Source organism: Nuphar pumila, chromosome 13 (genome assembly GCF_984573655.1).
Source record: "Nuphar pumila chromosome 13, dmNupPumi1.hap1.1, whole genome shotgun sequence".
NCBI classification, from domain to species: Eukaryota; Viridiplantae; Streptophyta; class Magnoliopsida; order Nymphaeales; family Nymphaeaceae; genus Nuphar; species Nuphar pumila.
In genome coordinates, this window is record NC_143261.1 from 9,182,710 (window position 1) to 9,210,697 (window position 27,988).

The following is a 27,988-nucleotide window of genomic DNA, read 5'->3' on the forward strand; positions in this document are numbered from 1 at the left end:
AGCTAGGTTTGCGAGGCATATGAATTAAGTTGGTTTTCAATTGATATCTGCTTCCTTAAATGCTTGATTTGATTGTTTTATATTTATCAATAAAATGTATTGGTATTTACATCATCATCCCCATGCTCTATGTCACAATGATTCATGTATATGCCAATGAGAGATGCTGGTTCGACTCGCAGCTTCAAAAAACAATTTGAAAAAAAAGATGGAGGATGCAGATTTTTTAATTTTTATGAAATAAAAATGTCTGTTAGGATATTTTAATATTAAAAATGCATTTTTATTGAAATAGTATTTGAAATATTAAAAATATTAAAAATATTAAAAATATTAAAAATATTGAAATAAGTGTCTGTCACGATGTGTCCATGGGTGTCCAGTCATGACACCAAGGACACAATCAAAATGGCATGTCCCTGTGACATATTCCATGCACAACAAATTGGTTAGACTTGAAGAGAGAGTTCAAAAGAGGAGAGAGAAAAAATGATTATACATTTTTAAAAAGTCACGAGATTTTGCTAAATTTAATACAAAACTATCCTCGGGGTTTTCTTTATTTTTATGATATTATTTACGTGTTTTGTTAATATCTTTCAAAACATGGGTGCATTTCAAACTTTGTTAGAAAACTTAGGTGCCAATTTGGAAATTACCCTTTAAAAGATCTGGGTATTCTTGAAAATTCTTGGGAAAATATCAACATATTTAAAAATATAAAACAGATAAACATAAAAATATATATGAAACATAAACATTATATATATATATATATATATATATATATATATATATATATATATATATATATATATATATATATATAAGAAAATTAAGCCCTTACTGGGTCACTTAATAGGTCACCTTCTTGCAAGGTAAATTTTTTGTTTTAAAAGGCAAGCTGCGGTTAGAGGCAGACCCCACCAGTTATTATTCAACGTACCACTGGGGTTTGAATCTGCAACGTCCTATCACAACGAGACGTTCACTGACAGTTCCTACTAACCAGGCGGAACCTCCGTTGGTAAACAAAATGACAGTAATTGTTACTGTATAAGTTTCACACTGGCAAAATGTTACGTTTTCTTAAGACTCCTCCCTCCCTCGAATATTGGCAAATAAGGAGATTTCCAAAACAATGACTTGCCACTTTCTTAAGAAATCGACTAATGCTATCACCTTTTTTGACAAACGTAAAATGTTCTCTACATCTGAAACGAGCAAAGTCAATGAAAGTCTTCACAAAACAAGCATGCTTGGCTAAAGTCTTCAGCCCATGAAGTCCAATGGTCAACCCTCGTCCCACTAGCAACACTTTGCCCGGGCTCGATCGCAGACTTGTTTCGGCACTCTATAACCAACAAAACATCAAGCCTTGGGCCACTGGTTCAAAACAAGATCCATTTTAGCCGTCTTACCAAACTCCTATACTTATAGTATCACATTGACCAACTGAGCTCTTATTCTTGACACTGGACCCACACGGCCTAGAACTTGGTCCGGGTCACGTTAGGTAGAGTGGTCAACTGGCTCGAAATGGTCATTGATGTAAATAGAGAAAAAGAGCGAGGGCAAATCAGAAATCTAGAAAAGAACGTGGTTCGCGGTGAATCGACGGACAGATTTTGGAGGCAACGACGAAAACGCGAAAAGGAAGAGCAATTTTCTGATTGAGCGTTATACAACTTATTAAATAACGGAAAAATCAAGTCCCCATTGTAAACCTGCCATCTGTAAGAACGAGGGCATCTTGCGATTAACTCTGCCTAAACTTTAATCGTGGCAGACAAATAAACGGTGGACTTATCCTATAAAATTTTACCATTGACAGGAAACTTTTTTTATTTTTCACGTTATAAACACGAGAAATGCAGTCGTTTTTCATCATCTTCTTCTTCTCTCTCTCTCTCTGCAAATTTTTACTCCATCAAAATCTCTATTCTTCTCGATCGTTAGAGTTCCTTCCTCTCTCGTCCTTCCTATTTTCTTCTGTGTTTTTCGGGTTTTTTTTGTGGTTACTCGATGGTGTGTGAGGAGCAAAGGATGGAAGAAACGAAGAGCGACTCTTACAAGATCAAGATTGTCAGTTTCTTCGATCGGACGGTTCCTATCATCCTGCAGAACGATAACGGCCCTTGCCCCCTACTCGCTATCTGTGAGTTTTTCCCCTCTCTCTCTATGGATTTTATTAATTCGTGTTTGTTTTTTTTCATTTTCTCGGCGTTCGGTTTCCTTTTTCTTCTCCTTTGATTATTGATCTTATTGACGCCGTTCACGTCCTGAAACGTTTTGTGTTCGGTTGTGGTTTGTTCTTTCATTGGATTGAATCGTCGTTTCTTGTTGTGTTGATCGATCGTGATGGTTCGTATCACCATTGGCACCAGTAATTGCTGCGATTTAAGTCATCTTGAATCGTTTTCTTTGATTCGATTGTTTGCGTTTTTCGTTAGTTAGGATCGGTATGATGAGAAATCACAGTGTCTTTGTCGAAAAAAGAGAGAGAAAGAAATCACTGTGTCTTTGATGTTCTTGCGTTTCTGAATTTCTTGGTGATGACGCTGTTTTTCCGGGCTCCGCGTTCGGTGATTATCGGCTGGGGATTGGGTTTCGTTAATTAGGAGGAATTCGTCGGGTGGTCTTGTGTTGAAAATTGAAGGATTTTCAAAAGTTGGAGAAAATCGGATTCAAAACGATCAAAAACACCATCCTCACCACGTCGTCGTGCGCTCATCTCGCTTCTTGTTTGTGGTTTACTCTGGAAATGTAGAAAAGTATGGGATGCGACTGCAGCATAAAAAAAGAAGCAAAAAGAGCTGAAGAATGTTGGATGTCATTGCTGCTTAAACAGTCCAAAATAGCAAAATTTATCTAGAAGGAAGACCCATCAACACCAAGAATGCCCAATGGATGACATAAATCTGAGAATGTGTTCTCTCTCGACAATAGTTGTTTGAAGTATCTCTGTATTGGCTTAGTAGGTCGCTTCTACATAAGGTTATCTTCTAGTCAGAATTCCATGTCTTTAGATGCTCATTCGTGAACATAGTAGTTTAAAACTAAGGGAAGTCAGTAATCGGTGTCATTGGACAGGCAGTGACTGATGAGGACCATAGCAGTGGTTATCTATCATAATCTGTCCAGCGCTAACATAAAAAATTCAATAGGTGGATCAACATAGTCTGGTTTGGGTTACTGTAGCTCCTAAGGGAAACAAATTGGGGAAATGAGCATTGAATGGATGTCCAGGAAAGCATGAAAAGTTGGATGGTATATAAGTTCAAGGAAACATTTAGTGCAACAAAATTTGGATTGTCCTTAAGATACTCTAAGTGCTAATACATTTCTATTAAACAAGCGTTCCAGAAACAACAAACTCTAACGAAACAGCGGAAGATTCACAAACATTAGAAGAATGGAGGTGAATGACAATAAGAAACCACCAGCAGACAAATGAGAGGTACAGTAGCATGCATATGAGCCCTAAATACCATGCAAATTACATGCCACGTGCAAATTAGCCAATGACCACACAATGAGGGTGAGGAGACATATTGGAAAGGAAGATACATATATGGGGGAGGGGGTTGTTTGGGACAATGTTGGTATCATGAAGAAATGAGAGGTAGGTGGCGAACATGTGATCTCCTAGATCCATGTAGTCATGATTCCATGCAAAGCATGTGTTTAAAATGATTAAAGAAAATAAGAAAGAGGGTGTAGTAGCAACAGCCTAGAGTGGAAAATAATAAATAAAAGAAGTACAAAATCATTAAGTTTTATTAAATGTGAAATCAAAGAGAGAAAAGGCACATTTAATTGAGCTTAACAATTATAAAAGTTAAAACTTTTAAAAGTTTTGTTATTGCTAGAAACAGAGGGTTCATTCACCTATAATTTTTGGTGGGGAGGGTTTTTTGCATATTTTGGCTGTCCTTGATTTGATCTGATTCGACTCTCTAATGTATTCTGGGATCCGAAATCCGAACCATTTGCATCCCTAATTTTGGGCCTTCCAAATCATTGGGCATCTATATCTATATAGTAATGATAGGGTGCTCCCAGAGCACCTACTCCCACCTAATAGAATCATAGATGCTTCAAATTTTCAAAATTTGAGTGTTTTTTCGTTGATCAGACCCTATAGATATGATATACAATCATTATTTGGTGGAAAGTTGGAAACAAGTTTTGGATAATGTGATTATGGCATACATGTAGGTTTTTTAAGATTTTAAAAAATCAATGCTCATAATGTACCAAAACTTCATGACTTAAAAAAAGCCTATTTAAAAAGCATGATCCAAAACATGATTCCTATCAAATAAACTGTGTCAAGTACATCTGTAAGGTCTGATTGAGAAGATGCAACCTACAACTATGATTTCTAGTTGGTGGGAGTGGGTGCTCCCAGAGCACCGTGTATGTATATATATATTGAATAGGGTTTTCAACTCAACAGGTATATTTCTTCATGATATTTGTGAGTCAACCCATACTTTCCTTAAGAAAAAGGAAGTCCAGAATTGTTTTAATTTTGTAGACTTTTTTTATTGCATAGGCCTGTAAAATAAATTACAAAGATCTTTTCCTGACTTTGTTGGAAGATCAGATCAGATGGAATTGTCTATCTCTGAGTAAGGACGGTTATGATTCTTCAATGTTTGCATATGCATGTAGGAGTCAAGTTGCTGTTTTTGTCTAATATGTGCAGCAGATAACATCTTGTCTAATATATGCAACAGGTAATGTTCTTTCACTGAGGAACAATTTGAACCTTAATTTGGATGCATCTGAAATCTCACAGCAAAGTTTGCTTCATCTTGTTGGTGAGCGATTACTTGATGCCAACAGCAATGTAGAGGTAACCATCTTCATAAAACTCTATGCTTTTCAATTTAGCATTCTCTTCTCACTAGCATATTCTAAGTTTCTCATTTGTGAGATGGTCCTCCTTTCTTTATCTGATGCAGAACAAAGATGCTGGATATTTGAAAAATCAATTACAGAACATTGCAGATGCAATTGACCTCGTCCCTTCTCTTGCAACTGGAATAGATGTCAATGTTCGTTTCAAAAAGTGCGCACTGTTCTCTGTTTGCAGTACCTAATTGTCTTCTAGTTATATGCTAACATAGATACTTTGTAATTTGCACACAAAGAGATATTTATTGACTTGACTTGTTCTTGTTTCATTCTTTTCTTTCCTTTTTTTTGCAGCATACATGATTTTGAGTTTACACCAGTATGTGCCATATTTGATCTTCTGGACATTGACCTTGTTCATGGTTGGATAATTGATCCTCAGGTATGCTTTGTACAGAAGATACAAGTGTTTGTTTCTTTAACTGGGAACATGCTAGCTTCTTGGTACATAGTCTCCTCACAGATTAAGAAGATTCAATTAGCATGTGACATTTTGATTTTGTTACTGTTTTATTAACCTGTGTAAACTGTGATCCATATAGCTATCTGATGTTGGTGTAATGTATGCTTCCATAGATTTTTTAGTTGTTTGCCTTCCTCTTTGTAGGTGTTCTTACGCTGGTCATTGATGAACTTTGTTATTTTGCAGGATACTGATACGACCACCGTAATTGGATCAAACTCCTATAATACCCTTATGGAGAAACTTGTGGCCCTTGAAGCGAGCAATGTAGGGCATGATAGAGATTCTGAGGAGGATTGTGTAGATTTTGCTGCTGCAACAACTGCCACTTTAGGAGTTCCATCCCCATGCCTTTCAAGAGCCAGATCTTTTGAAGATCCTCCTGTTGTGGTCTCTCTTCATCAAAGCAGAAGAAAGGGAGATATTGAAGAAGCAGAGCAACTTATTAAAGTCTTGGAGCTGTCAAAAGCTGATCTTTCAAACCCAGCCTGTCCATCTCCTGATATAAATACACCGTCTTCATCCACAGTTATAAGTGAAAGTTCACATGTTTTAAGTTCTGAGCATGCAAGAATCTCCAAACTGACAGAAGAGCATAACAGTGATGACCATAGGCCCTTCGAGCCAGAAGAAGGCAAACATGAGGAATGCACCACATTAACTGTTCCTACTGGTGGTGGGTTTTCAGCTGAAATTGCTTCATGTGAGGCCAGTATTCCATTACCTAAGGAGGCATCTGGTAACAGTGTGGATAAGGCATCAGGTGAACCATCTGCAGGCCATTTGCTGCCTGGTGGTTTGGAAGAAAATGACATAACTAGTGCATCATGTGAGGTCGAAGAATTCCATTTCCCTGATGGATCAGATGCCTCTCCTTCAAGTAACATATGTGAGAGTCACACATATGGCTTGAGAAAGGAGCAGGAGTTTCTGCATGCAGGCCCTGAAGATTCGTGGACCTCACCCATGGAGACAGACAAAAACAATGATCCTCCCAAACTTTGTGCTGCATATGCAAATTCAGACTTTTCTATCTGCGACAGCAAAGGATTTATTGTTGATGTGCCTGCGGATGCCGCTTCTAGCTTAGATGGTAATGAGCCAATATATGAAGGTGAAGATGTTGTGCAAGATTTGGGAGTTGCAATGCTTGAAAATCGGGAGCCAATGTATGAGGGTGAAGTGGTACTTGCCAAGCAAGCAGATAGAGAGAAAGAAGGTGATTGTGGAAGTCAACCCAATGACAATGATACTCAACATCAATGCTATGGGCCAATGACTCCAGCTGCAAGAGAAGGTAAATGGTGTTTTCTTGTTCTTCCATTGTTTGTTTTTGTATGTCCTTGTCTGCTTTTTTCAGCATTAGAAGGTATTTAATTCTTTTAATCTTTCTGTAGGAGAGTTGATACGAAGTTTCTTGGCAAATAATGCAAGCCAGTTGACAGTATATGGGTATGTGGATTTCATATGCGGTAGATTATATGATAAGAGTTCCTTTCTTTTCTGTGGCCCCTAAGTTCATATTTTTCTTTGTTCCTGTTTGCAGCTTATTTTGCCTGCAGGAACATCTGAAAGAACATGCTCTCTGTGTTTTTTTCCGCAATAACCATTTCAGCACTATGTTTAAGGTAAAGACATCCGATGTTCAGTATGTATCCCACCTTTGTGGTTTCCTGGCAAATTTGATGTCCATTTGGCCCTGGAATTTATTGTCTTCTTAGTTGATAGAAATCAATTAATTTGCCTTCCTGTTTTGTAGCATGAAGGGCAACTTTATCTGTTAGCAACGGACCAGGGTTACATTAACCAGCCTGATTTGGTGTGGGAAAAGTTAAATGAGGTAAATTTTCCTGGTTTCTTTCAGAAAATTGTGCTGGCGTCCTTTTATTGTTGCACCATGCTTCAAAAAGGCTTAATGTATCCAGGTGTTGTTCCACCATGCATCCATTAAAGGATTAATGTATACAGGCGTTCCACCATGCATCAATTAAAGGCTTAATGTATCCAGGTGTAGATTGGTAAGGCATAGGCTTCGTGAATAAAATTTATGGCAATATGAACTCCTAAAAATAGGAAAAAAAAAACTTTGAAATGTAAAACAATAAGAGCTTCAAAGATCAGTGTCTGATTCTAGAAACACTTTGAAGAATAAACCCGTGAATACCAAAAAAGTATTTTAATATTTGTTGCATAAACACTAAAAAATTAAAGCTGATTTCATTGTAGCAAAAGCAGGAAAAGGATATTACACTCGGAAGTTTTTTATAACAATTCCATTCAGAATAAGGAATGATTGCTGCTGTCTCTTCCATGCCCTCAATATAAGTGTAGTGTGTGTGTGTGTGTGGATGCATCCATCTGGCTGGAAATGACAGGGGTATGCTGCATATATGCTCAATCTGATCCCATAGATGTATTCAACATAAGTCTGTTAACTAGGATCACACCTTGAATCATGTTTTTTGGATGTAAAAACAAATTTTTTTGAGTCATAAAATTTTGGTTTGTAGGTCATTGATTTTTGAAGCTCTTGAAAAACGTACATGTCACAATCACATAATCCAAAAGTTGTGTTCTACCAACCAAAAAGTTGTGTTCTACCAACCAAAAAGTTGTGTATGGATCATATTTAGAAGGTTTAATGATAAAAGGACTTTAAAAATACGAAAAACTATGGTCTCTATTGGATGGGTATAGGTGAAAAAACAAATATAAATATATATTTATATTTATATATTGCTCTTAGTTGTCATAGGCGCTAGGCAGAGCCTAGGCGATGAGCCCCTAAAAAGGCCTAGGCGGGGGCCTAGGCAGTACTTCAAATAAAAAAAATTAAAAAAATATAAAAAACATAATAAGAAACATGTATACAACATAAAATCAATCAACAATAAGCAATAGACAAATAATATGTTGTTCAACACTGTAAAACAATTATATTATATAGCCTTAACTTGCTCAAACAAATTAAGAATAAATTAACAATTGAATAAAGAAACAATACAACTAACAATGTGAAGAACAATACACAAAAAATAAAATCATGTATACAAAAAAAATAACAACAATAGACATAATACAAGCAATAGATAAATAATGTCTTCTTCTCAACGATAAAAATAATACAAGCAATAGACAAATAATATGTCTTCTTCTTTTTCTTCTTCTCAACAATAGACATAATACAAGTAATGGACAAATAACATGTCTTCTCTTTCTTCTTCTTATTCTCCTCCTCCTCCTCGAAGAAGAAAACAAATGATATGTCTTAAAAAAAATAAAAAATAAGAAGTTTAGGCTGTCGCAGCCTAGGCAACCTAGGCGGTAATATAGGGCCCCACCGCCCAAACCTAGTTGCCCAGGCGGTGGTGTTTCACCTAGGTTGCCTAGGCGCTGCCTTTGACAACTAAGATATTGCTTCAATTGGAGCATTGGTCTTTGCTGCTTTAATGCTTTTTCTGTTTGGTTCCATTATTACAAAGTTGTTCCAAAATTTCCTTGGCTCCAATATGTAGAATCCATGTTGAACCACTTAGCAGGGTTACTAGGACTTGGGTCCCTTTCTTGGGCTGGGCATCAAGAACATTTCTCTTCAATGATTAGCCAATTTCTGAATGCTGCGGTGGATCCTAAAGAAATACCACTTCCTCATGATATCTTGAATCAAAATCTTTTGGCTCAATTTTATCCCAATTTGTACAGGGAGCAACTGCATTTTCACCCTAAATTGGTCAAAAACTGTTTTGAGTCTTGACCAATTCTGACCCCATGGATTTGTTCAGCATGGTCAAAATAGTAGGCATAGAGGGTCAGTTTCTAGTAAACGATGGTGATTAGATGTGCAAAAAGAATAAAAAAAATATTTTTTCACTAGGGGATTCCTTACCCACCACGATGGTAGCAAACATTATCCCTATATATATATATATATATAGAGAGAGAGAGAGAGAGAGAGAGAGAGAGAGATCACAGAACAAAAATTTTGTGAATCAGATAGCTTGTGGATTTTACAATGTTGGTAAATGACTTCAATGTGTTTATTTATCAACTTAATTATGCCTAAGTATTCCTTGCAACCTTTTCGTTTTCCCCTATACTGGCTGGCTAAAAGCATCACGTTCAGAGAAAAGATGAATCTACATGTAATGATGTGATATGGGGCTTATGCTACTAAATCATGCTTAGCTTTAACAAAGTTTGATCCTTGGACAGTTGCAGCTTTAAGAATGCGTGGCTACCAGAAGATTTATATTTCTGGTTCCCTATTTGATTCCTAAGCTACTAACGGGAACAGGCATGCATAATCTAGTTTCATTTTTAGACTAATTAGCTCTTTTGAAATACCTTAAGCAGGCATTTCTGTCTCATGCATGCCAAATCCCCTTGGAGTCACTTATTGGTAAAATCTTTTAGTGAAAAGAAAATATGTTATATTCTTTGCAAAAGGAGTAGCAGAAACTTGTGGAGCCAGTGTTATTTGTTAGGGGCTGTATACTTTTATTTTAGAAACAAGGTAGCTCAAAATATTGCAAGATCATTAAGATGAAACCGTAGCAACAATTGCTTTTCAAGGAAAAAAAAAGAGATTTTGATCTTGTGATGTCTAAAACTTTGTACCTCTCTACGGAAATACGAATGTAAAAAAAATAAAAAACGAGCATATGTATTTAAGTTTCTGGCTTCATGGATGAGACGTTTTGAAACTTAAAGGATGAGGCATAAGCCTAATCAGATTGGGCTTGGAACCTTTTTTTTTAATTATACCTAGAAATAAGCATTGAGTTGCTTGCCTCTCCATTTTCTTGTTAACGATAATTCTGTAAATATGATGCCTACTGGTCTTCTATTTATCAGGTTAATGGCGATACAGTGTTTGTGACTGGAAAATTTGAAGAATTTAAGGTTGGAAATGACACAACTGGCTTGTGGGATGAACAAAATACCATGAACAGTACTGCTGTGTGTAAAGCCATTCAATTTCCAATTGCACGGTTGATGTTCTTTATGTTTTGCTTGTGATACTCAATATGGATTGTTAACTTGTTCCATGATTCAGGAATATCTTGCCAACATGGACAAAGCTGCATTGACAGATTCAGCTATGAGGTATGCCTTCAAAATAATTTTCAAATATGATAAAGAGGAAGGTTTTAAATAACCCAATAACATTTAGAAACTGAATGCTGTGCAGAACGAGTTGCTATTGTGGTCCATATCTTAAAGTAGTCTTTGCTTTTCTTTTTAAATAAATTATGGGAGGTGATAGGAACAGAATTCCATTTTTAGGAAACATTTTCATCCTGGAAGTTGATTCTCCTTCTATAAATGTGATGAAATACCCATAATTAGTGATGCAGGAGGAGCTGATAAGTGCATCTGTTTTTAGAAATTGCATCATATATGCTAGTGACATCACATAATCATTCTTATTAGTAGAACCATATGTTTTTTATCAAAGACTTCTGCAGTGTGCTTTTTGTTTTCAAAGGAATTAAAGGGTGCATGCATATAATCTTCATTAACAGTTACGATTTGCAACTGGCGATAGCACTTCAACAACAGGAGTTCAAAAATCAGTCACAGCATCATAATTCACAGACTTCCCAGCAACCAGCCATTCATGGTGGTTCAGGACTTATTACAGGTCCACAGGTAAAGACTGGAATGTGATAGACTGACATCTTCGTAATTTAATATTGATCTGTGCATGCATATTCATGGAAGTTCTTTATAACTGAAACCAATAATGTGCTGTTCCTTTTGGGGTGAAATGGAAGCATGTATGCAGGGGAGGGGCCCCCAACTCTATTTCCAGGTGTTAATATCTTTAATGGTTGCAGGAAATCAAAAGTCCTAATGCTAAATCATGATATTTAGTTGGGTTCCACGGACATAAAATTATAAGGTTCTTCTAGATTAAAGTGTTTAATTCTTTGCTCCAAAAGACAGCAAGTGTATGTCATTTCTGGTCCCATGATGTTTATAACCACGGTGCCAATTCCCATTCTTTTGAAGGTTTCTTCTGTCTTTTTTATCATCCAGCTTACTGGGTACTTGGTACTTGGTACCGTGCATTTGCTTTTCAACAGGTGCTTATAATTCATCTTTCTTCTGCCGGTATATACACTCTTCCTGAGTTCCTAGTTAGTTAGGCTGTTCATTGATATTATGGGATCTGCAATCAGGCAGGGAACCCCAAATGTCCTCATGACCAGTTAGGGATGTTCTTTAACTGGCTTCTGCATGAACAGATTAGGGTAGGTTACCTTATTATAAGTGGCCCTTAGACATTCTTGCATAGTCGCATTGATGAATTGGAGCAATATATAGGGAACTTTCCTTTTCATGATCAATATACATAATAGTTGAAAACTTCATTGACCAAGTTGTCTTGGCAGGTCCGCAGGAGCAGTGCCTCTTCGACCCCTAGACAGGACACAAAATCAAAGGAGAAGTGCGTTGTAATGTAACCAGGCTAGCAGTAGACAACGTATATCACTGTAAAATTCATTAAAGTGTGAAAATTCGTTGGGCCTTGTGTATCCCAACCATCTGGCCAAGTTTGTATCTCAGAGAAAATAATTAATCCAAGTGTTTAGCAAAACACTTTTTTTTGCTGTAAATTACAATGTACAATGGGTATTCCCCAATTCTTGAGCATATCACAAACAAAAATAGAACTCAAAACCGCTTCTGATCTGATCACCATGATCATCAAACTACTGAAAAGTTAATCGGCAGCACATTATCCAACCGTCCGTATTTTTGCGCATAAAGGAAACAAGCCAAGCAACACAGGATTCTTTTGAAGGCAGATCATGAAATCATTTGAACTGATTAAACCATCTTTGTCTATGTCAAATAATGTGTATAAATCATGCACCTGCAACAGATTAACGTGTAAAGAACTCATTTTTTGCAGGTGGGTAAATAATATAAAAAGTTGAGAACCAGATCTGATAAAGCAGAATCATACACTTTTCTCACTCATGCATGGGTCTCCAGATCGCAGAGCATTTTCAAACTGAAACGCAAAAAATAGTAACAAGATTTGAGTTACTGGACTTACTGTGAGGAGCGAATAGAATTGCTAAGATCTTTCTCACCTGCGTCTTTGAAATATACCCATCTCCATTAGCATCACAATTGTCAAAGACGACCTCACACGCTGGCTGAAATGATGGCTGCCTCAGCAACCAAGCAGATCCGTACAGGAACTACAACATTTGAGATCCAGTGAATTGCTAATGTTAATGCAGATTTTCCCACAAATTTCTCTAGAAAGCTAATAGTGCTGGCATTGCCTATTTTAGCAATCCAGCTTACAAGCTCTCTGCTGATTGTCAAATTTAGGTATGCCTAAAATATCTTTTAGCATGGCTAGATCATGATTTCATAAACCAATAGTTTGTGGTAAACATATTGTATTCTCAAATTGCACTGTGATGTCAAGGATATTTACTATCATGTCAGGAAGAAAATAAGCATCAAACTGGAATTGATATTCAAATAGAACAAAGTATGGTAACCACGGGCAAAACTAACAGAGAATTTAAAGGGGGAGGTTATTGCTGCCACCTGTGCGAATTTGGGTTATTCCAGGAATCAACAAAAATAGGAAGGATATTTTGGGAAAAAATCTGTCAACACCTTTACATGTAGCAGCAACCGGCAGTCATGTTGGGGCTAATTTTCAAGGCAGTGAGGTAAGCATATCCTTTTGAATCATGAAAGTATATCATAAACATTGAAAACATGTTAAAAACAAGAATGGGAATCCTAATAATACTTTTTTTATAGTAGTCATATATAGGCCTTCTTTTGCCATTATTAATATGAGAAATAGACACACCTCTCCCTCTCTAACACGTGCATACGTTGTGCAACATCCCCAATAGACGAAACACTTTCTTCTTATTTCAGACAAAAAATTAAGTACTGAATTTGTTTATACGAGATATACTACTGAAAGCCTCACCAGTTAAGAAGTTGAGGTAGTTCACCTGTCTGAAAGTTATCGAGCCACAATGTTCCACATCAAGGAAAGCAAATATCTGGAGAAAAGTAATCATGAAAACAAATATTTCAGACAGAAGCAAGCAACACTTGAGAGGGATAAGGAAGACCACCTCACTCTTGAGCACATTAGTGTAAAAAACCCAGTTCCCCCTTGAGAACCAGGGAGTACACCCAGTTTTGGCCTCGTGGCAAGGGACAGGCAGCCATGGGTTCCGAACTCATGACATCCCTTCAGCTTGGTGACATTCTCGGGATGAAGCCGAGCCCTCTAGGGCAAAACAAGTTTTTTTTTTTATAATCAGGGAAAACCGCCTCACTAGATTTTACTTATGCTAGGCTCACTTTACGAATTTCGTAACAACCAAATACATTAAGTTATGGAAAAGAAACCAAGTACACTAAGAAACTAGAAAAACATGTTGAAAGCAATTCTTTCTTTTAATTAGTGCTTCTTCAAAGTTCAAAATAAAAAAGTATTTTCATTCACTAGAGATACTGGCTACTAATTGCACTATGCAAGTTTGGTTGTTATTAACTAGACATAAAAAAGGATGCTTTTACAAGTCCTTACAATATTAAGGCAAAGCATCCACAAGTTGCTCATAAGATAGGGAGACATTATGTTTATGTATTAGAAGCAAAATAAAAGACAATAATTGGGAAAAAAATGCAAACCTTCTCTGAAAAAGGACTAACGTCCAACTTTATCGAACTCAAAAAGTCGCACATTTGAACTCGTCCCCTGCAACCACATTGATGGCATTAACTCCTTAATCATCCTTGTGAAGAACACAAGTTCTATGATAATGACAAACAAACCACCTAAATAAAATAATAATTAGATGCCTATAAAGTAGAGTTCTATGATACGAAGTTATATCATATAATCCAAAAGCTCCTGAAGCAACTCGGAATGATGCCTACGCATGTATTCTCACATTTATGATCTTTTGGTGAAAGGTGTAACAAGCAACACAATCTCATAAACGTAATGTAGCATACAATATCATTGACATCATCTAAGCAGTTCCCATAATTCTTATAGTTTATTTAATCACATCACACGTGAAGCATGGACAGCTAATCCAGAAGTGCTCCAGAAGCAACGATGAACTTAAACTCAGGAGGAAATACATTGTCATTTGTCAAAGATGGCAAAACAATGACGGTTATAAAATACTAATACTGGTGAAAATTTTATTTTCAAGGTTACAAGAATATATGAGCAAAACAAGTAATCAGGCAAAAAAAGAAAAAAAGTGGTTGACAAGGTGTCACCTGTAATGAAATGAGGATCTTCCACAAAAGCACAAAAGCTTACAATAGGTGTCTATTGGAGACACTACAATCATAACCCACAAAAGGGCATAAATGAAAGAACACAAGGTAAAAATAATAAACTTTATTTTATTCATATGAAATGCATGAAAGCATTCTTACAAAGGAGAGGGGGATTACCCCTTATTTATACACAAACGAGGAGAGGAAGGAGCTTCTAAGAAGCTCCATAGAGTCATTAGAGCTAGTCCAACGGCTCTAATTGTAGTCGTTGGACTAGCTCCAACAACTACATTTGACTAGTTCAAAACTCTAGTTCAATGTGAACTAGACAAAAAATCAGAAATATAAAAAAGTAAAAGAAAGAAGAATAAGTAAAATAAAAATATAATATATATAAATAATATATATTATTATAAATAATAATAATATATATTATATTATATATAGTTATACTTTTTAACACTCTCCCTCAAAACAATGACGGTTATAAAATACTAATACTGGTGAAAATTTTATTTTCAAGGTTACAAGAATATATGAGCAAAACAAGTAATCAGGCAAAAAAAGAAAAAAAGTGGTTGACAAGGTGTCACCTGTAATGAAATGAGGATCTTCCACAAAAGCACAAAAGCTTACAATAGGTGTCTATTGGAGACACTACAATCATAACCCACAAAAGGGCATAAATGAAAAAACACAAGGTAAAAATAATAAACTTTATTTTATTCATATGAAATGCATGAAAGCATTCTTACAAAGGAGAGGGGGATTACCCCTTATTTATACACAAACGAGAAGGAGAGGAAGGAGCTTCTAAGAAGCTCCATAGAGTCATTAGAGCTAGTCCAACGGCTCTAATTGTAGTCGTTGGACTAGCTCCAACAACTACATTTGACTAGTTCAAAACTCTAGTTCAATGTGAACTAGACAAAAAATCAGAAATATAAAAAAGTAAAAGAAAGAAGAATAAGTAAAATAAAAATATAATATATATAAATAATATATATTATTATAAATAATAATAATAATATATATTATATTATATATAGTTATACTTTTTAACACTCTCCCTCAAACTTACGATACAGTGAGCGAAAGTTTGTTTAAGAAAAAATGATATCTAGGAGCTACAGGAGGTTTGATGAAGAAGTATGCTAATTGGTATTCTGATGTGACATATAACATATCAATGGTGTTGTGTAAATACTCCTCACTCACATAGTGACAGTCCATTTCAATATGTTTGGTGCATTCATGGAATGTTCAGTTGTTGGCAATATATATCGCACTCTTGTTGTCACAGCACATGTGTAAAGCTTGTGTCATTTCACTCTCATGTCAGCCAACAGTTTTCTGAGCCAAACTATCTCCATTGTTGTAGTGGCCATGACTCGATATTCAGCTTCAGTAGACGAAAGAAAGACCTTCTGCTGCTTTTTGCACCGCCACAAAATCAATGATTCACCTAAGAAAACACAGAAACCAGTGGTTGAGTGCATGTTATTGGGATCACCTCCCCAGTCTGCATCAGTGTAAGCAATTAAATTTAATGAGGATGAAGCAGACAAGAAGAGACCTTGTGACAGTGAAGAATTGATGTATCTAATAATACGCAAAACTGCTCCCATGTGAACAGAAGTGAGAGCGTGCTGAAATTGACTAGCTGTGTTCACAACGTGTGCTATATTAAGTCTAGTAATAAAGAGATAGGAAATAGCTCCAATAAGTTGTATGTAAGGAGTAAGATCATCAAGAGGTTCTTCGTCATCGATTCTCATTTTGATGTTGACAACTTCTGAAGTATCAACCCTTTTATCATATGTAATTCCAAACCTGAAAACAATATCAAAAGCAAACTTAGATTGAGATAATAAATATCCTCGATGAAAATAAGCAACTTCAATTCCTAAGAAATATCTCAATAAACCTAAATCAGTTATTTCGAAATGATTTTTAAGAAGTTTTTTAATGTTTACAACTCCATGTTTGTCGCTTCCGATGATAATCACGTCATCCACATAAAGGAGAATAATAATAATTCTTGCATCAGAAATCTTAATAAACAAAGCATTGTCAGTTAAGCAAGTTCTAAATCTAATATCAAGCATAACATGACTAAACTTGTCATACCAGGCTTTTGGGGCATGTTTAAGGCCACAAAAGGCCTTTTCTAAACGAAGAGCTTTACCCTTAGGAATACTAATGCCATGAGATGCTTCCATATAAACTTCCCCAACTAAGTGTCCATTGAGAAAAGCATTTTTGACATCCATTTGAAATATGGGCAATTTTCTAATAGAAGCTAAGGCTATCGATGTCCTGACTGTGGTCATCGGGGCAACATGAGCAAAAGTTTCTTCGTAATCAATGCCATACTCCTGGGCAAACCCCTTAGCCACTAATTTGGCTTTATATCTTTCAAGAGTTTCATCACTCTTGGTTTTGACTTTATAAACCAAACTACAACCTATAAGTTTCTTTCCTTGTGAAATATCTTGAATGGTCCAAGAGTTAGCCCTTTCTCATGCTTCTAATTCTGCCTTCATGGCTTTTACCCACTCTGTATGATTTTTGGCTTGAGTATAGGATGTAGGTTCTATATATGAGTGTATTAATGCAATAAATGCCTTATATGCTATGTCACATGGGTGCGGGTGCGGGTGCGGCGCAATTTTAAAATTTTTGGACACGAGGACTCGGCTATATATATATATTATTTTTTAAAAAAGTGCACAGACATAACACAGTCTGTGACTGTGCACAGTCACAATTATTATTATTATTTTTTAAAAAAGTGCACAGACACATCACAGTCTGTGACTGTGCACAATCACAGTCTGTGACTGCAGCACAATCCACTGTGCACAACACTGTGCACAACACTGTGCACTGTGACTCTCTATATTTTTTTTAAATAAAAAATATAAAAAAATTCATTTTTTAGGGACAAATGGACATTTTTGGACTCGGTCAAAGTTGACCGAGTCCAAAATGTGGACGGACTCGGCCTCGACTCGTTGACCGAGTCCAGGCCGAGTCTGAAGCCGCACCCGTGTCGGGGCGTGTCGACTCGGGTGCGGCACCTCCCTAGCCGAGTCAGTGTGACTTAACTTATATGTGAGTGAAAAAGATTCGTAAGACACAAATTTTCCAGGAGGTTAAGAGCCTCGAGAAAACCTTCTAGTTTGTGCTTCGAAATATTTTTCCAATGCACATGAAAGGTTGGATTCTCTACGTCGTGAGTATTGTAAACTGGTGTCCCTATGGGTTTGCTCTTCATTAGTAACATTATGTTTAGAATCAACAATACCTTGATCATCGTCGAGGTCGTGTTCATAGTCATATTCATCAGATTTTGAAGTCAAATCTATTAAAAAGGAATATTCAGTTACTTCCTTTGTTTTTTCAAACTAAAAAAAAAACTTTCTTTTTCCAAGAAGGATACATTTCTTGATACATACGCATAAAAAAAACTCTCAATCGAGAGTAATCAGGAGATAATTTGACAAGTTTTCAATTGGAGTTATATTTTTTAAAGAAAATAGCATTCAGTTAATAAGATAGGTAGCCGTTTGGGCTGCTTCTTCCCAAAATTCTTTTTGAATTTGATTTGCTATTAATAAAGTCCTAGTGGTTTCCATAATGTGTCAGTGTTTTCGTTCGGCCAAACCATTTATAAATTGATAAAAGTGTTCCATCTCGAATTGTTTTTGGCGAAGCTCGATATCTTCAGGACAATGCCATTTTGGCTCAAGAAGAGCCAACTCTTTCTAAAGTTCGGATAACTCATTATAATATTTCCTAATACTTTTATCCTTTTGAGTCAAAGTCCGAACTTTGTTTTGCAAATTGCACACATGTGTAAAATCCCTTAAGGGAATACATAATTCTAAGGTATTCCCAAGCTTTATTGGCATGCTCAAATTTGGCTAGACTAGAGCATTTCTTGATGTCAACGCTATTAATTAGCCATGACATAATTTTGGCGTGCCCTATCCTCCACTCTTTTCATTTTTTCTCATAAGTAGCAAATGCCTTATTTTTCTCTCCTTCCGGGAGACGTACTTCTTTCTCATTCTCAATTTTTATGAGAATTAGTTTTGGTTCTAAATTGGAACCATCTACTATTCCCCACAACCTTTTTCTCCAAATGTGGTGCTTCATGATTGAAGACCACATCACATAGTTGGTATCATTTAATTTCATACGCATGATGGTGACTTTATCATTGCCATCCATTTTTACAAGGGTGAGAGAAAAAAAGATAGATGAGAAGAGAAAAAAGAAAAGAAGAACAAAAGAAAACAAAAAGAGAGAAAAGAACAAGAGCACAATCACGAATTTTATGTAGCCAATCTATCCTCCAAACATCTTATTTTTTCAACGAAGATGGCACAAAAATCACTTGAATTACGAACAAGAGGATGATCCAACTTTTGCTGAGGCACGAAAAACGAAGTGAAAACTCTCCAAGATCTAAAAGCTTTCAAGCTTTGAGATACCATGTAATGAAACGAGGATCTTCCACAAAAGCATAAAAGCTTACAATAGGTGTCTATTGGAGACACTACAATCATAACCCACAAAAGGGCATAAATGGAAGAACACAATGTAAAAATAATAAACTTTATTTTATTCATATAAAATGCATGAAAGCGTTCTTACAAAGGAGAGGGGAATTACCCCTTATTTATACACAAATGAGGAGAGGAAGGAGCTTATTTCTTATTTTTTGTCTAGTTTTAATCGAACTAGAGTTTTGAACTAGTCAAATATAGTCGTGAGCTACAACGACTCTAATTGTAGCCGTTGGACTAGCTCACGACTATATTTGACTAGTTCAAAACTCTAGTTCGATTAAAACTAGACAAAAAATAAGAAATATAACAAAGAAAAAGAAGAAAGAAAAATAAGTAAAATGAAAATATAATATATATTAATATAAATAATAATATATATTATATTATATTATATATAGGTACACTTTTTAACATCACCCACCAAAGGAAAAAGAAGCCAAAATGCACCGGACGAACTCGCTTAGAGATGATCATGCAAATTGTTGTTATTGCCATTGTTAAGAAAATTATTAATAACCTTGATCCATTGATTTAAAGTCTCAGAATTCATAAAAAAAATACATGTGATTAGAAAAATGCCAAAAAGTTGTACAATTGATATAGGTGTTAAATTATGTACATAATCATATAGTGTAATATATATATTACATATATATAAGGTAATACATATACATATATTAATATATATGTATATGTATCTACTTATTATATATATATAATATATATATTTCTATTTGTTTAGCCGTAGGGGTAGTTTAGACTTTTCCTCTGTTTTACGCACATTCACTTTATGAATGTGATTGTAAATTCATTTTTATTTTCTTTCTTTTTGTTTTTTTATTTCTTTTATGTAAAGTACCAAAAGGTACCTTGGGGGGCCCACTAACATAGACGTTGGGCCCTCTCCAACTGTCACATTTGTGACCGTTGGAGGGGCTCCAACGTCTATGAGTGGAGCCCCTCCAAGGCTCCCTTCGTGTTGTTATAAATAGGGGTTCTCCCCTTTGTATTTTCTTATGGCTTTGAGTCAAAGCCCAAGTGCTCAATAAATTGATTCCATTATTTTTATGCCTTTGTGCATTTGTGAGTTATTTGTGAGTTGTGCTTTTGTGCACAAGTGTTCTAAAGTGTTCTTATTGTGCATTCGTGCCGGGTTTATTATCAAGAATATTAAGGTCTTGATCTAAGTATCTTGTTGGAGATACTTTTACATGGTATCAGAGCCTCGTAGAAGGAGGAGGATCGTGCATCTCGTCACTTGTGAAGTACCTCGAAAAACGTGCCCTCAAGTTAGTGAAGTTTTGGAGTATATCATCTACTTCGGGCAATATTTTAGAAGCAACTTTTGTCAAGAAAAGTTTGAAAATCCTTTAAGGTACGCATTATTGTTTATCGTCTTACCTCTCTAATGGATGAAAAAAACTCCCACTTCTCTCTTGGGTTTAAACTTAGTGGTTCGAACTACCATGTTTGGGCCGGCAATATGGAAGCCCATATCAAAGGGAAAGGGCTTTGGGGATACGTTCAAGGTTCCATATCGGAACCCGAACCCAAACTTTCTATTATAGAGAAAGGGGATATTAAGATTCTTGAAGGTGAAGATAGACAAAAGGCCCTAGAAGAATATTCAAAAAAGCATGAGTGGGAAATGAAGAACTTCAAAATTTTATCTTGGATTTTTTCATCCGTTGAAACCAAGATCAATGCCAACATCATTAAGTTTAAAAGGGCCTCTGAAGCTTGGTTGTACATTGAAAAAATGTATACTTCAAGGGACTTATCTCACAAATATTATCTCCAAAAGAAAGCTTTGACTCTTCAACAAAACGATTTGTCTATTCGAGAATATTTTGCCGAATTATCATCTATTTGGGACGAGCTTGCTATGCTCGAACCAAAATGGAGCGGAGAAGCTATTGAATTAAGACACAAACAACTAGAGGAAGATCGATTCTTCAACTTTCTAAATGGTCTTAGACCCGAATTTGAGCAAATTCGGTCCTCTCTTCTATCCGCTTTCACATCTCCCTCTATTGAAGATGTCATCACCAAGCTAAGTGGTGAGGAAACACGTATGGGGATCAGTAAAAATAACCCGAGTATCCATGCTACCCATTCTCAAAGTGATTATGAAGTGGTTAATGTTGTGTCAAGACCTGAAAATAATTTGAAGACCTACAAACCACCCCATTTCAAAAATCAAGGGCAAGGAGGAGATGATCGATATGGCAAGAGACTATAGCAAATTAACTTGTCATTTTTGTAAGGAACCGGGGCATATTAAACCCATTTGTCCCAAATGGAAAAAATTTCTTGTCGCGGCTTTAGCATCCCAATCAGAGGAACGACTTTCGTCATCAAATGAGTCTCTTTCGCTTCATCAAATTATGGATGCTCTTCAACCACTTCTCAAATGAGGCATTTCTGGAGCCGCTATGTCATCCTCTTCCTCTCTCGGTAAGACATCTTGACTCCTTGATTCCGGTGCTTCATTTCATATGACTCCAAGTCCTTGTTTTCTTTCTGATTATTCTAAAAATTTTCTTCCATCTTTTGTCTCAACGGCGGATGAAACAACCTCTTGAAATTAAAGGAATGGGCAATTTTGAAAAACAAAACTTCTTTATCCCAAAAATTCGTCTTATACCAAAACTAAACTTAAATTTACTTTCCGTTTCTCAACTCTCGGACTATGGTTGCGATATAAAATTTTCTTCTGATAAATGTTGGATACAAGATCGTCAGTCCGGGAAGTTGATTGGAGAAGGCTCTAGGAGAGGAGACCTCTACTATGTTGATTTTCTTAAAATTCCCAAGAATCAATTTTGTAATGTTGCTCAAAACAAAAATATTCATGTATGGCATAAGAGATTGGGTCATCCCAACATTGTTAAAATCTCTTATTTGCCTTTTATTAAGCATCTTTGTAATGAAAATTTTGTTTGTAATGAATGTATTCTTGGAAAAATGAGAAGTCTTCCTTTTCCTCAAAGATCCATGTTTACAACAAAACCTTTTGAAATTGTTCACTCCGATGTATGGGGTCCGGCTCCGGTGATATCTAAGGGAGGTTTCTCATACTATGTTATCTTTGTGGACGATTTCACTAGGTTTAGTTGGATATATTTTCTTAAACATAAACATGAAGTTTTCTCAACTTTTAAAACATTTCATATGATGGTTTTAAATCAATTCAATGGAAATTTAAAAATTCTTAGAACCGATTCGGGTGGCGAATATCTTTCCAATGAATTCAAAAGTTATCTTGAAAATTATGGAATTCTCCATCAAAAATTTTATCCTAAAACCCCCCAACAAAATGGGTTGACGGAACGAAAACATAGGCATATTATTGAAACAACACGAACTTTGCTCATTTCACAAAATATTCCGAAAAAACTTTGGGTTGAGGCAGCCCTTACATCTGTCTATCTCATAAATAGACTTCCATCTAAAAACTTGAACAAGATTTCCCCATTTGAAAAATTATACGAAAAAGAACATGATTACAGCAGGTTAAGTGTTTTTGGATGTAAATGTTTTGTCCTTACTGATAAAAATGACAAACTTTCCCCTAAGGCCATTCCTTGTGCCTTTCTTGGTTATTCTGAAACTCATAAAGGCTTTCGCTGTTATGACATTAAAAGTGATAAACTATATGTTTCCAGAAATGTAAGTTTCTTGGAAAATATTAGTGGTTTCGAAAAATTTGAAACTAATGACGAAAATATAGACTATTCCTTTCTGTTTGATTTATTGACTGAAGATGATGATACTAGTGATGATGAATCAAATCAAAATGACTCAAGTAATAATGAAACCCATTCTGAGTCCTCAACACTTCATCAACACATCAATGAAGAACCACATAGAGATCCCATAACCTACTCTCATAGAGATAGGAATACTTTCAGAAGTGCCCTCGAAAGATATGATAGTGAGTTGACTCCTTCGAGTGAAGAAAACCTTCGTAGGACCGAAAGACCAAGAAGACCCCCTTCTAGGTTCATATCATATGAGTCCTTTTCACCTAAATATAGAGCCTGTCTAAGCGTCATTAACTCTTACATAGAACCTAAGAACTTCGAGGAAGCACGAAAATCTCCGGAATGGATAGTCGCTATGAATAATGAACTTGAAGCTCTAAAGAAAGCAAAGACATGGGAGTTTCAAGATCTCCCTAAAGACAAGAAAGCAATAGGGTGTAGATGGGTGTTTAAGGTCAAAACTAAGAGTGATGGGTCCCTTGAGAGGTATAAGGCCCGTTTAGTTGCGAAAGGATATGGTCAAAAATATGGGATTGATTATGAAGAGACCTTTGCCCCGGTAGCTCGGATGGTCACCGTCCGATGTCTTATAATTGTTGCCTCAATCAATAAATGGAACATCTATCAGATGGATGTTAAGAATGTTTTTTTAAACGGAGATCTAAACGAAGAAGTTTATATGGATGCTCCTCCTGGAATGGAGTCTCCTAAAGGAAAAGTGCTTCGCCTTCAGAAAGCACTTTATGGTTTAAAACAAGCTCCCAAGGCTTGGTATGATAGGTTTAACTCCGTAATGTTAGAAAATGGTTTTTCATCCTGCTTTACTGATACTGCTTTGTTTGTTAGAAAATCTAATGTAGGGATTGTTATTCTGCTACTATATATGAATGACATGCTTATAACTGGGAGTGATTCTAAAGGGATTAAAAGCATAAAATCCATTTTAAAGGATAAGTTTGAAATGTCTGACTTAGGTTTCTTAACTTATTTTTTGGGTATTGAGGTAGCATACTCTCATAGAGGATATTTTTTGTCTCAAACTAAGCTTGCATCTGAGATTATTGACAGGTCAAGTATTACAGACGATAAAATTTGTGAAACTCCTGCTATAGTAGGAGCTAAAATAAAGATTGATGATGGTGTTCCTCTCTCCGATCCTACTCCCTACAGGCAACTAGTAGGATCGTTGATGTACCTAAGTATCACCAGACCAGATATCTCACATGCGGTGCATAGGGCAAGTCAGTTTCAGCATGCACCAACTTCTGTTCACATGGGTGCTATCTTACGTGTCGTAAGATACCTAAAGCACACTATTAATAAAGGAATTTTTCTGTCTTCCTCTTCTGAGTTAAAATTAATTGCTTATACTGACTCTGATTGGGGAGGTGACCCAAATAACCGTCACTCCACCACTGGTTTTTGTGTATTCTTAGGAGACTCATTGATCTCGTGGAGATGCAAAAAGCAGCAAAATGTGTCTCTATCATCAACTGAAGCTGAATATCGTGCCATGACGACTACTACCATGGAAATTGTTTGGATTCATCAGTTGCTGGAAGACATGGGAATCACAATTGAAGGGCCTACCAAGCTGTGCTGTGACAACAAAAGTGCGATTTATATTGCTAAAAATCACACTTTTCATGAGCGGACCAAACATATAGAGATGGATTGTCACTACGTTCGGGAGGCGTACCTCAAAGGAATCATTGACCTTCCATACGTCATGTCCGAGTATCAGTTGGCGGATTTCTTCACTAAAGCCTTGTGTGCTCCGCGTTTCAACTTCCTTCTTAGCAAACTCTCGGTCATCCTGCCCTAAGTTTGAGGGGGGGTGTTAAATTATGTACATAATCATATAGTGTAATATATATATTATATATATATAAGGTAATACATATACATATATTAATATATATGTATATGTATCTACTTATTATATATATAAAATATATATTTCTATTTGTTTAGCCGTAGGGGTAGTTTAGACTTTTCCTCTGTTTTACGCACATTCACTTTATGAATGTGATTGTAAATTCATTTTTATTTTCTTTCTTTTTGTTTTTTTATTTCTTTTATGTAAAGTACCAAAAGGTATCTTGGGGGGCCCACTAACATAGACGTTGGGCCCTCTCCAACGGTCACATTTGTGACCGTTGGAGGGGCTCCAACGTCTATGAGTGGAGCCCCTCCAAGGCTCCCTTTGTGTTGTTATAAATAGGGGTTCTCCCCTTTGTATTTTCTTATGGCTTTGAGTCAAAGCCCAAGTGCTCAATAAATTGATTCCATTATTTTTATGCCTTTGTGCATTTGTGAGTTATTTGTGAGTTGTGCTTTTGTGCACAAGTGTATTAAAGTGTTCTTATTGTGCATTCGTGCCGGGTTTATTATCAAGAATATTAAGGTCTTGATCTAAGTATCTTGTTGGAGATACTTTTACAATAGGGCAAGAGGATCAAGAGCTCGATGGCTTTCTCCACAAGAAATCATCAACATCATTATGCCATATTCCATCTGCGGGAAGTTATGCTTTAGGAGTCATATTCACTGCCTCCACTACAATCTTTCATCTTTCCTTTACTATGTCCATCCAATCCCTTATCAGACTCCCTGCACCTAGTGATGCAGCCCGGACTTGTAGCACCACGCACACCCTAGGCACGGGCTCACCCGGCTAGGCCTTGGATGCCAATGGCTTTGATTGGCCTATAAGCCATTTAGCTATTTGGTTTTGGTTATTTTATCATTTGCTTTATTGGGTTGGATTGTTTAGCATAGGATTTGAGGCCCAACATGTGGTGACCCGGATCCAAATAAGGGGCCTCTCTCTATATAAGGTCTTCAAGAGAGAACCCGTGGTATGCATGAATGAAATAAGTTCCTTTTAGAGTTAGCCCTTTCCTCCCTCTCTTGCCTTCTCTCTCCCTCAAACGTTTCCCTCTTCCCTCCTCTCCTTTCTAAACCTCTCTCTTTGTTTCCTTATTCTATCCCTCTTAGATGTCCTCTTTCCCAAACTCTCTCCCTTTCTTTCCTTTCTCCTCCCCTCTTTCCTCGCCTCTTTCCCCTTGTCTTCTTTTCGATTCCCTCACTCTCTCTTTCCCCCTTCTCTTCCCTTCTTTCCTTCTCTCTCTTCTTTCCTTTTCTCCCTAATTCATGCCCCTCTCATCTCTCTCCTCTCATGTCAATCTCATCTCCCTCTCTAACGTCTTCCTCTATCTCTCGCTTCTCTCTCACATCCTCTCTCTCCCTCTCACGTTGCTCTCTCTCAACTCTAGTAGCAACCCCCGCCCTTTGGGCGTTCTCAGGAGTGTCGTAAGTGTTGTGCACATCCCCAAGGCAGACCTAAGCCTACCAGACCTCTGCTTTGTAAGTAGAGAGTGCTAGTATCCAGCCCTTGGCCTAACACAGCCCATATTTGTATTGGGTGTTTTGATTTGCACCATCAACGTGTATGGAACCATCTCCACTGCGAATCAGATCACCCAAGCACTGATCAGACGGCGCAGCCCCTCACCGCCGCACCTTTTCCCCTACATGTTCCCGCTTGTTGTGCTTGACTATACCGTCTCTGCACACGTCACACTTCCGACGCCACCAAGAAAGGAACATGATAAATCCGACCAACCCACAAGGGCCCTATAATAAGGTCGCATCAGTTGGAGACTTGGAGCAAAGGATGAGCCACTTTGCTTCCGGAAACAGCATAAACATGATGGCATGATTTTGAGTGCTCGCATTTCCTTGCACTAGCCAACTTCCTTGGGGATGCCTAAGATGGTTGCGAGGAGGGGTATGAGAAGAAGCTTCTGGTGGAGGCGTGGCTCAAAAGTAAAAGCCATTTACATTATGGAGATGGGGCGAAGTCGGCTTCCTGTTCAGCCTGAGCACTCTATATAAGACAACATAGGTGGTGTAGTAGGCGGTTTTGGTGCCTCAATAGCGTCGTCGGTCAGGTGGACGTGGGGTCCTTAGAGGGGGAAAGGAGGGTTAAGATCTATCCTGAGCATGACCACCTTCGAACTAGAGGTGTCAACGGGTTGGGTTTGGTTCGAACCCAGGTGGAACCAGACTTGGACCAGATTTTTAGGTATGGTATAAGGTCCGAACCCGGGTCTAATAGCGTCTAATATAAGAGAAACCATACCCGGACCCGCTAAAAACTACATTGAACCAGACTCGGACCATACCTGATAAAATAATATTTTTTATCATTTTTACATTGAAAAATTGCGGGTCTTAATCGGAACTCGGGTCGGGCCCGGGTCTGGTATAAAGGGCCTCATGGAAACTATTCTATAGCATCTATCATTCATTATCACGCATACATTTAATTCATTACAGGGTGTATCCTCTCTTCTTTTTCTAGATATGTAAGGACAAGGAACTCGTTCACACCATTGGAAAGTTTTAGGTCCAATTAGCTATGCCCAAAGGAAGCATATCCCAGAACTTCTTGAAGGATCAGAAAAACTTTCCCAGGTTCACTGCTCCTCCTAAAGAGAGTGATTAATAGCAGTCTCTGTCGTTATTATTATAATTCTAGCACTCATATTGATCATTGTGCAGGACATTGGACACCCACTTAAGGTGAATAGCTTACCAGCATCTGGTACATATTGGCTTCGCGGATATTATGAAGACATAAGTGTTAAAATGTATCTCATATATATATATATATATATATATATATATATATATATATATATATATATATTACATCAATACCCGATAGGGGTATTCTTGTAATTTTACATAGCTGTTTTAGAAAACAACTATTTTGTTTAAATGTAAGTTTCTTTATTTATTTTTTAATTTTTATTTTTTGTATTTTTTAGAACTAAAAAGGGGCTCCAACCATAGAGTCGTTGGAGCCCCCAACGGTCACAAATGTGACCGTTGGGGGCTCCCAACGACTCCATGTGAGCCCCCTTTTGGCTCTTCTTTTGAGG

The 27,988-nt window shown here is 36.8% G+C and overlaps 2 protein-coding genes across 8 annotated transcripts in view; one reads left to right on the top strand and one right to left on the bottom strand.

Annotated features, from left to right (window-relative positions):
* The first annotated feature begins 1,864 nt into the window (after positions 1–1,864).
* On the top strand, positions 1,865–11,925 carry LOC149817698 (uncharacterized). Its single transcript, XM_089984002.1, has 12 exons — positions 1,865–2,158; positions 4,746–4,864; positions 4,974–5,080; positions 5,221–5,308; positions 5,576–6,686; positions 6,787–6,841; positions 6,936–7,017; positions 7,149–7,229; positions 10,244–10,348; positions 10,446–10,495; positions 10,915–11,041; positions 11,788–11,925. Exons 1-12 carry the CDS (start codon positions 2,026–2,028, stop codon positions 11,857–11,859), a joined length of 2,130 nt encoding a protein of 709 aa, XP_089840128.1. The 5' UTR covers positions 1,865–2,025; the 3' UTR covers positions 11,860–11,925.
* The window catches only part of LOC149817699 (lysophospholipid acyltransferase LPEAT2-like), a 49,747-nt gene continuing 33,643 nt past the window's right edge, over positions 11,885–27,988 (bottom strand). Inside the window, exons 10-14 of one of the 7 annotated variants that reach the window (XR_016426971.1) lie at positions 14,084–14,150; positions 13,368–13,443; positions 12,496–12,606; positions 12,366–12,413; positions 11,885–12,272 (exon numbers count right to left, since the gene is read on the bottom strand). Coding sequence is in view for 5 of the 7 variants with exons in the window: in XM_089984003.1 (XP_089840129.1) it covers positions 16,012–16,522 (511 nt within the window). In the remaining 2 variants the exon portion in view is untranslated. Of the gene's footprint in view, positions 12,273–12,365; positions 12,414–12,458; positions 12,607–13,367; positions 13,444–14,083; positions 14,151–15,821; positions 16,523–27,988 lie in introns of those variants that run through there. The other 6 variants (XM_089984005.1, XM_089984006.1, XR_016426972.1 and 3 more) reach the window with 6 other exon arrangements.

What these genes read in the sequence shown, in the direction of transcription:
- LOC149817698 (XM_089984002.1), top strand. Translation starts at nt 2,026, where the DNA reads ATGGTGTGTGAGGAGCAAAGGATGGAAGAAACGAAGAGCGACTCTTAC. An exon ending in GACTCCAGCTGCAAGAGAAG is followed by an intron (nt 6,687 to 6,786) that starts GTAAATGGTGTT and finishes ATCTTTCTGTAG; the next exon opens with GAGAGTTGATACGAAGTTTC. An exon ending in ATACCATGAACAGTACTGCT is followed by an intron (nt 10,349 to 10,445) that starts GTGTGTAAAGCC and finishes TCCATGATTCAG; the next exon opens with GAATATCTTGCCAACATGGA.